The 9,634-nt window shown below is 42.9% G+C and overlaps 1 protein-coding gene across 4 annotated transcripts in view; it reads right to left on the bottom strand.

Annotated features, from left to right (window-relative positions):
- Window positions 1-1,164: 1,164 nt before the first annotated feature.
- LOC108039013 (zwei Ig domain protein zig-8) overlaps window positions 1,165-9,634 on the bottom strand; it is an 83,714-nt gene continuing 75,244 nt past the window's right edge. Inside the window, exons 5-10 of one of the 4 annotated variants that reach the window (XM_044461754.1) lie at window positions 8,900-8,989; window positions 6,860-7,027; window positions 5,230-5,364; window positions 4,950-5,163; window positions 3,447-3,558; window positions 1,165-3,376 (exon numbers count right to left, since the gene is read on the bottom strand). In XM_044461754.1, the coding sequence (XP_044317689.1) occupies window positions 3,358-3,376; window positions 3,447-3,558; window positions 4,950-5,163; window positions 5,230-5,364; window positions 6,860-7,027; window positions 8,900-8,989 (738 nt within the window). In that variant the 3' untranslated portion in view covers window positions 1,165-3,357. The remainder of the gene's footprint in view (window positions 3,377-3,446; window positions 3,559-4,949; window positions 5,164-5,229; window positions 5,365-6,859; window positions 7,028-8,899; window positions 8,990-9,634) is intronic. The other 3 variants (XM_044461756.1, XM_044461755.1, XM_044461757.1) reach the window with 3 other exon arrangements.

Below are 9,634 nucleotides of genomic sequence, written 5' to 3'. Positions count from 1 at the left end.
GGAAGGGCTGAAAAGTGTGACGTCGGTGGGTAGGCTGGGGGTCTATCATGTCATGCCATTAAAGTTAATGCATTGGAAAATTCGATTATTTACAATTTTTATAACTTCACCACGAATTGATGTTGCGCCCTGAGCTTTTAAGCAAACAGGCGGCCAAAAAAGACCTGAATTCACAGCTGTCACCGTGTGGCCCGTGGTTGCATGTGCCACTCTGTAAACGTCCTCATAAAGCACATGTGGGTTGGGTGAGTTCGCAGAATTTCAATTCATCGGAGCCAGCAGGCTGACTCTGAAATTAGGCAGCATTTTGAGAGGGACCGGAGACTTAGAGTTCCGTGCCAAACTTTTTAATCAAAACGGCAAATCGAAAATAAAAATGGCAAAGTTTTCAATCTCCTGAACGTCGAAGTCTTTCGACACACTCAACTCGGAGCTGTCAACAGCCAATTTCGCCCATTTGGCTGCTTCACTGGAGAAATGCGCCGAAGAGGTTCTGGCCCTGGTTCAGAGCCGCTTGAAGTGGCTGGCAGGACTCCTTTGGTGTGTGTACACTATAACTTCTTGTTGAAATTCTCCATTACTTTTGCAGTTCAATGTTTTACTTTTGAGCCTCCACCCATCGACCCTGGCCCGCACTGGCACTTGTGCATGGCAAATTTACCCGGGGTTCATTTGATTTGCCAAAAACTTTGGTGGCCACAAAAGTTTGCTCCTCGGGCTGGAGGCAGCGTTCAATGCATTTGATTTCACAAACACACTTGGCAAACTTTCAGCGCGAATTTCGAGGCGGGCGCGAGTGTCGGTGGGTGTGCCCAAGTGCAACATGTTCGCTGCGAAATGAACGGCGACGAGGCGCTGAGTAAAATGTTGACAGAAAGTAAACTGCCGGTCTTAAGGAGAACGTCGAAAAATAATTGGCGCGCCGTTCTGAAAAAGCTGGCGACTTCGGCAAATAGGCAGTCGGTTGTGGGTGTTGTGCCAACAATAAGGTCCAATTATGGCGTGTTGACGAGCCACCTTAACAATGGCTATCGATTTGGATTTGCAGAGAAGTGGGCTGACTGATTGGTTGTTGCAAGACACTGCCCACTCTAGGTTAACTTACCGAAATTCCTTTTCCAAGCCCGGACCGACAAAAGGATAAATGAGAACTGGATTGCTTGGTTATTGTTTAAATTACATTTATTTTTCCATGATAATCACTTGATTTATTTGAATGCATTCGTATTGTTAGCCATGCATTGCTGCTTTGGTATTTCTGTTGTTTCCACTCTTTGTATCTGTGCGTGTAAGCACAATGTAGTTCTTGTATGGATTTATTAATATCTGTACTATTATTAAATTCATATTCGTCAAATTGTTGCAAGTTGAAATTTTACACTTATTTGCTCGAGCATTTACATTGAAAACATTTGAATCATTCTATATTAGTTGTTCGTTTATTTTTGCTCTGCCTGTTTTCACACCAAGAGTACAATTACCTATCATATTTCCTTTGTTTCCATATGTGATTTTTATTAAATAACGAAGGGCTATTATCAGCCATTCTATATACGTATGTTAATACAAAATATTTACAGTGGAAATGCTTAACAGTGAAAACCAACTAAGTGTTTCTTTTAATTCAGATTGTTTCAATCGAGTCAAATAACTTTTAAAGTGTCCAACGGGCTTTGGGCATTAGCAAACACATACAGACACATCAAGGAGGCTGTGGATTCGATTTAGTATTTTCGGTATTATCAATAGTTTTATAGTTTATTCAGTATTAATGATTACGCTAAGTTTTTGGTTTCTGTGGGTTCACACTAATGAATCTATTCAAACTTCAAATGGTATCTCTTAACAGTTTTTTTAAAGTACGTACCGACAATGAACGAATGATTAGTTATTGCTGGCTCAAGTCTGACAACACATCAACTCGAATTGGAGCGGATCCCCTATATTGTATTCTATCGTAAGTGCAGGCTGCAGCTATTAGTGTGGTCAGCCCAAGTTTAATAAACAGTCGAGAAGTTGTACATAATTCATTACGTAGATGTTTGTTTCATGATTGAGGTGTTCAGCTCGTTGGCACAGGCAGGAAACAAATGTGGGAAAATCGATGGAAATATTTCCAAAAATATTCCCTGCCACTGCCGGTCAGATGGAGTATTTGGAGCTCAAGATGTGTGTATTTTTTGGAGATTTCAGTAATCTTCCCATTCTAGATATCTGCTTGTAAAGTAATTATTTTTCCATTTTATGATTTGGCTGATTGGTGAATTTGGATTATCCTATGTTTGACTCTATAGCTAGGTTTCTGCCTCGACCTTTCTGGCACCTCTTTCCTTGCCTGCTTTTGCAATTAATTACAGCTGGATTTTGACAGTTTGAAAGCCCATAAAGCATTCGCATGCTCGCACACCTCTTCTCCGATCTCCGTCCCATTCCAATGACCAATATATTGCACATTTCAGTCAGTTGTACGCCTTGTGGTTGATGTTGTTGGAGCTGTATGGTTTCCTTTTTATTTACACAATTTAAATTAATTTTTTCTACTTGCCGTGTGTGTCCTTGTGTGTGCGTGTGCGTGCTATGCCATTCGCAATAAAAATTATTTACAAACTTATTAACATAATTAATTAATATGGGCTGATGTTCTCGTTCTTATTCTCGTTAACGTTAAATTTACTCTTGTTGTTGCTGCTGCCTTCTGGGCTGGACGTGCCCGCTGCTCTTTTTTTGTTTTTAGTTTTCAATTAGCAATTAGTAACAGTTATAATAGCGTTTTAATGCGTGTTTTTGCTCATAAATATACCTCATTTTAATGGACTCAAATTGGCTACTTATGCAAATTGCGTTTACAATGAACCATTTTTTGGGTTGCGAATCATTGAACTGGGTCGAACAAAGGCATTTCAAATAAGTTTCTGCGCTCAGCTCACCGAGCAAGGAAAATGGCACTACATATATACATAACAGGGGGCGGCAACCGAGGAGTTTGGGTGAATGCAAACCGAACGATGTTCAAAAACGCAATGCACATATTTAAAAATCCTTTAACATATTGTACACAATCAATGGGAAGTGGGTTACAAACTAAACTGGTACTTATCTAGACTTGTCTGGATGTACGGGTAAATGCCTGGCATACGTACAAGTACACACATAGTTGCATGCACAGCGACTGCGATTGGATTAACTTGATTTTTACACTTGAGTGCGCAGCTTTCACTGAGCTTAGCTTAGCAATTATCCTAGACTTGGGTTATCCAGTTATTAACTCTGCTTCGGTTTAGGTCTAACACTGAAATAGCTTAAATAGGATTTCTTTGTCGTCGTCCTTCCGCTCGCCAGGCTGGCCAAGAGGTCCGCTTAGGTCAGGAAGATGCGTCTGATGGAGGAGCGGGGTTAGGACTTGCAGGACTCTTATCGCCGGATATAGGATATCAGCCACAACTCACCTCACAACAACCGTGTTCAGCAGGAGACAGGGCGCCAGCATCGACCTGAATATGTGCGTCAGACGATCGGCCGAGGAGGTCTTCCGTCGCGAGATTGCCGCCATATTGTCGCCTGCAGGTGTCAGTGGGATAAATTTGAATTTGAATTTGAATTAGAGCCAGAATTTGTTTAGTGACAGACAGGCGAATGCAATTATGTGCACCAACAACCGTGCTCTGCATTTTCCCTTCCCCTACTCGCCACTTTCACCCCGCGTTTCCCATTTTCATGTTAATAAGCTGCAGGCTGCAGGCTGCACGCCATTTGCATACTTTCATTTACTCGTCTTATCGTTATTATCAAAAAGGGCGTGGTGTCTATTTAAATGCTAAAATCACAAGAAACGCAATGTGGCAAGGCAACAAGGTGCCAAGTTTTCGTATCAGGGAAAGGTACTATTTTGAATCCATTTTTAGCTCATCCTTTCTAAAAAATATGCTATGGCTGACTCGAGTGTCTCTTGCTTTAAAGAATTCGCAGCTTGTCTTTTTATTTAGTGCTTTTTTATGTAAGCAAAGCAAAATCAATGCGCTTCTATTCAATTTAACAGTTAATAAACACGTTTTACTGCTCTTTGATGACGCGGTGAAAGTTTACCAAAAACGAATCAATATATATAAAAAAAATATGTTTATGAAAATAGTAAAGTTAAATAAAAACGCTTTACTTTATTAGAAATTGGTTCAACTGAATCAAGGTTTTTTACTTCACTTCTCTACGTGATCAGTTTTTCTCGTAAATGTTAAAACTAATTAAAATACTTTAAAAAATATTACAGTTTAACGATTATTTTTTGATCATTCTGTTTTAATTACCAATTATACTTTTTTTTTAGTTAGATGAAAGTTTTTTTCGGTATCGTTACAATCCCTGATTAAGAAAATGACTCTTGAAATGAATATTATACATTGGTACCATTTTTTTTTAAGTGTAAGCAATGATTAGTGGCGGCTCAAATTTCTAGCATTAACGAATACCTTTAGAATTAAAATTTTAAAAACATTTTAAGATTAAAAACATGAATAGACTTTCATCTCTGAAGTAATTTGTCAATTTAATTTATTATTTTATCGATCAAAATGCTCAAAATTAAGTTTTCTTTGATAAGAAAAATAGGTTAGGTTATTAAATGAATCAGGACGAATCAATGAAACCAATTTTAAAACTTGTTACTAATAATACTAAAAGTGCGAGTACCATCTATTTGGGCATTTTATTCTATTAATTGGGAGCGTCTTAATTGCCTCTGTATATAGGTGAAAATAAATGAGTTAACTGTTTGTTTATCTGTGCCTATTACATTTGAAAGGCAAAGAATAAAAGCGACATGGCAAATGTTATATTAGAAATCTGTCCCTGGTGTTACGTTAAAAATCACTTTTAATACCTCGTAATTTTTTGTGCCCTGGCCTCTCGGCACTGCCAATAACAGCCTAGATACAAATGTAGAGGCTATCACCCACCTTTCGAGACGAAGACGTAGATGCTCGCCGGCTCCGTGTTGCTGGCCGAGCAGGTGTAGTTGCCGGAGTCGGTGATCTGTGGCTCCCGGATGATCAGACGGCTCTGCGTGCGGGGTCCCGGGGTCGTCTCGATGGTGATGTCCCGCCGGGAGTCCACGTAGTTGATCAGGCGGTCGTTCTTCTGCCAGTACACGTACTGCGGTGGTGTGGGACTCTGTGGCGAAGAGGCGAAAGGGGGATCAGGGGGAATGCGGACTTCTCCCTTCACCGCTCAACTTACCTTTTCAATAATGCAAACCAAATTGATTGTTGAGCCCATGTCGACATGCAGTTCGCCGGAGCCCAGTATGAAAGCCTCCGGCACAACCACTTGAAGATTCACAAAGTGGGAAATGATGCCAGTCGGCGTCGAGACCTGTGTGTGGGTGTTGGATTTGTGATAGTGAGTCCGGAGAAAGCGTAGAAGGGAAAGAGCAAGTGTGGCAATTGAGTGCGATTGGTATTCGTAATCAACTCGAGTCCTAATGCTTCAGTAAACTGCGAGCAGGAATCACTCCCCTCCCAGGCAGTTTCGAAAAATCGTGGCGAGTGCAGGCGATGTTGCACTCATTGAAATGCAAATCAAACAATTTCAATTTGGCACGCAAAAATGAAACAAAAACGAACGGATTCTATATAAGTGGAGCGCTTCCTACACGTCCCAGCTCGGAGCTCTTCTCCAAAATATCCGGCAGGCAGCGATTGCTGTTGCAGTTTCTCCGCATCCGCTGCCGCAATGGAGTAGGAAAATAATCATTTCGGCATATTTGCATGCAGCTCTCGTTTGGTGCTCAGCTTCATAGTCCGTATTGAGGTCCTGAGTCCTGAGTCCGTAGTCCTGAGTCCGCAGTCCGTAGTCGAAGTCCGTAGTCGTAGTCCGAAGACGGGAGTCTGGAGGGGACATTGCCCGACCCACTGACTCTGAGCCTGACTCTGTGAGTGACTGGTTTGTTCTGGCATGCGGCTTCTCATATTGAAATTGCATGCAAACAATTTTGAAATTGAAGCTACGTTTCTGAAATTGCACTCCGCTCCCCGGCTGCGCCGCCAAAACCCCCCCATCCATCCAGTCAAAGCAGACCGAGTGGCACTTGTGCTGCTGCACAAACAGAGTTACTGTCAAGTGTCCATTTCAGCAGTGTCCAACTTTGTTGCATTTCGGTTGGTTGTCTTCCCTTCCCTTCCCCGAATCTATTCTAAGCTGTTTTTCTTTCTCCCCGAGCCCGACCCAAGACCTTTCCTTTCCATATTTGCATTCGCATGACTTTCGGGCTTACTCCTGCATTACTATTACTTCGTCAGGCGGGAGCCTTGGTCCTGGCAGGCGGCCGCATTTGTCAGTGCTCGGTGTGTCAGGACCGTGTTCTGGCCAGATCCGTCGCAGCCTGCTGGCTGACAGTCACACGTTTTCGGCTGGCCGCACAGTCGGACTTGTCAATGTCACTCCCACTCCCACTCCCACTTCCAATCGGATTCGGACTCGGATTCGGCTTGGCACTCCCTTCAAAGCTCCCCTGACAACGACAGCTGACCAGAGGCCGGGGGCAGCTGCCTTAAATCGAACCCTTGCATATACTACTTCATTTGCATTTTACAATTAAATCATGTACAGGCGAACAAATCGACGTGACGTGAAATCAGCGAAAAGCAAAAGCCCGAAAACCTCAATGCAGCGTTCACACACGGCGCAGGGAGGCGAAACGAGAGCATATGCAAATGCACTTTAGTTTATTTCAACTGCGCCGCATGCATAAAATATGGAGCCATCATTCCGGCCCCCCTTCCGCCGCCGCCTCTGGCTCCGACAGCCTCCCACTGCCACTCCCACTGCCACTCCCACTCAGCCAACTCCCATCCCACCCCCCACTCACCTGGCACTCGTACATTCCGTGATCCCGGCGCTGCACAAACTTTATCTGCAGCGTCCACATGTTCGAGCCGGGCGTGTGCAGTATCGCGAAGCGCTCGTCGTTCGTGTAGAGCTGGGCCCCCGACGACAGGATGTGCCAGTCCCGGCGGCGGATCCAAGATATTTGGTTCTGGTGACGAAAGCCGATGCCCGACGGCGTTATTAACGAGCGGACAAATGGGTAATCGAGGACTATCGCGCTCACTGATAATCATTAGCGCAGCAAGAAGGCAACTCAAACAGGCCCGCTCGTGCAATTAGTGAAACATGCGACTATTTCTCGAAAAGTAATTAAAAAATGCTCAAAAGTCCCACCGCTGCCACCATCACCGCACCAGCGATGTCCGTGCGGGTTGACGTTTCGCAAGGAATGTGGGCGGTGGTGGTGGGATGCTGGGGGATTAAATTACGACATCGGTTTACAAGTGGATAAACTATTTTTAATGTCCCTAGCAGGTGCACTCTCGGAAGTAGGGTATACACGTTCCGTAGAGGGAGCAGAAAAAAGGTAAATAAATTAAAACAGCAAAGCGGAAGTAAAGTACAAACTCATATATAGCTATAATGCAATGGAATGACTAACATCGATAAATTACGAATTTATTATGTGATAATAACTGTGTGTTTAGTGTATTGTGTAGGAGGGGAGATAAATAAAAATCTACCAATTTTGTTTTATATAAATCGGCAGTTATTAAAAAATGTGTAGTTAAATTTTTACGGTAATACTTTAAATACGTTGCCAGCTAAGCAGTTAAAAGTCGCTTAACATCGAAAAGGAAACGAAGTGCGGTTACGATAACTCGCAAAGTACATTTTGAACACACGTTTCAAATACTACAACCTGTTCCTTGAACCACTTTGAATTAATTTTTTTTTTAATTAAACACTTTGTTTTTAACAAAAAAACGGAAAAGATAAGAAATTGACTTTTTTACTTTTAGCGTGTCACTTGGAGATGTTTTTTTTAATATTTGAGTCTTACAAAACTATTACAATCTTTTCACGAAAAACTGAGATTCATAATTTTTTATCAATGCATTTATTTTAAAAATATGTATGATGTGATTTCATTTCTTTATCGTAACAATACAATTTCGGGTTTGTATAAATTTTCTTAAATTCAATGAATTTCGTTAAGTACTCTTTTATTACTCTACTACTATAAATTGCCAGGATTAAAGTATGTATCGAGTTCCCAAAGAATCAATAGTGCAATCAATCCTTATTTAATTTGTATATAATTGAATTAAAAGGTTTTCGTAAAATGTTTGCATCTGATACGTTTCGGGGACATTTAACAATCTAAGACGATCTGAACTCGTTGTGGCAATTGTGTTTTAATTAGTTGTTATTTCGGGCTGGTACCATATATGCACAGCCGAATCCATTGCGTGAGGTACTTAGTCGCTTGTTAGCAAAACCGAATGTCAAACAATGTTTACTGAAATTGTCATTCTGCCAAACGTTTGCTTTCAACTACAAATTAAGCTCTTGTTCGGCATTGTTCGTGCTTGGCTGTTTAACAAATTAGACTTTTGCGTGCCGCTTTCTGGGAAACAAAAAGGCAAATGAAAATGCCATATAATTAGACAGGAAAATGAAATGAAAACGAAAACGCAAATGGGGAAATGGGAAAATAGTGCAAAAAACGCAAATACAATGTGCATATAGGATTGCAGCAGCAGCTGTGCTCGCAGCAGATCCTGCTCATCTCCATGTGCTGGGCTCGAATGGAATTCAATTTTGCAGCCACTAAACAAAGCGCTTTTCCATGCAAGGCATGCGTGGGAGGAGTGCTGGGACTGGGGTTTCGGATTTGGGAAGTGGGTGTGGTGTGGGTGGTGGGGTGTGGGTGTGCGGTGTTCGGTGTTCGGAATTCTGTGCAGGACAGGGCAGGGCATTGTGTTCTGGCCGAGCTGAGGTGCAGGAAGAAAGGAATGACGTCGCCGGCGACGACGTCGTGGTTCGACGAGGTACAATTAGAGAGACAAAAACAAACCCAATTTACACCCACTCTGTCCACGCCGGAGACCTTGCAGACCAGAAAGGCGGTGCCACCCAGCTGGACGGTTGTGTTGTGCGCCATCAGCTTTTGGAAAGGAAGAATCGGAGAAAGAAGCAGATGGGAGGGAGAGAAAAAACACAAGACAAAAAGTTAAAAGTTCATTTTTTACGACGTCGTGGGAGGGAGGTTTCGAAGGCGAAACGCGCCCGAGTCGCACAATTAGTCAGCAAAACAGCGCCAGCCCAGGTTCCAGGATCCGGACCGTATAATACATCAGAGTCAAAGCTATCCGGGCAGGATAGGGTCGATAAGAAGAGGTCTGGGCGCGCGTCCGGTGGCCGTGGGTGTCTGGCGGTTGTGGCGTGCTTGCTATTTGGATAATTAGATTCGAAGCCAGCGCGAATGAATTATAAATAAGCACTAAAGATTAATTAGTCCCGGCACTGGAGTCCAGATCCGAGTCGGGCTAGTCCTCGCCGTGCTGGTAATTAGTGTTGTGCCGGTGAACGCGGGCTCGATTGGTTCGCCTTCGGACCTGCTGCATTTTTTGGCAGCGACATTTACATATTGATGGGATAGGGGGAACTGTTTTGCTGACAAAACTGGCTATTGTCCTTGCTACGGCACGTAGCCTCTGCGCTTGCAGTCGATTCAATTTGAATTTGAATTCGAATAACAGTTCATTGCATCCGGTCGGGCGGACGAAGAGGGCAATCTGTCAATGGGACT

This window comes from Drosophila rhopaloa, unplaced genomic scaffold (genome assembly GCF_018152115.1).
Source record: "Drosophila rhopaloa isolate 14029-0021.01 unplaced genomic scaffold, ASM1815211v1 contig_69, whole genome shotgun sequence".
NCBI classification, from domain to species: Eukaryota; Metazoa; Arthropoda; class Insecta; order Diptera; family Drosophilidae; genus Drosophila; species Drosophila rhopaloa.
This window is presented reverse-complemented; position numbering and strand designations above follow the sequence as displayed.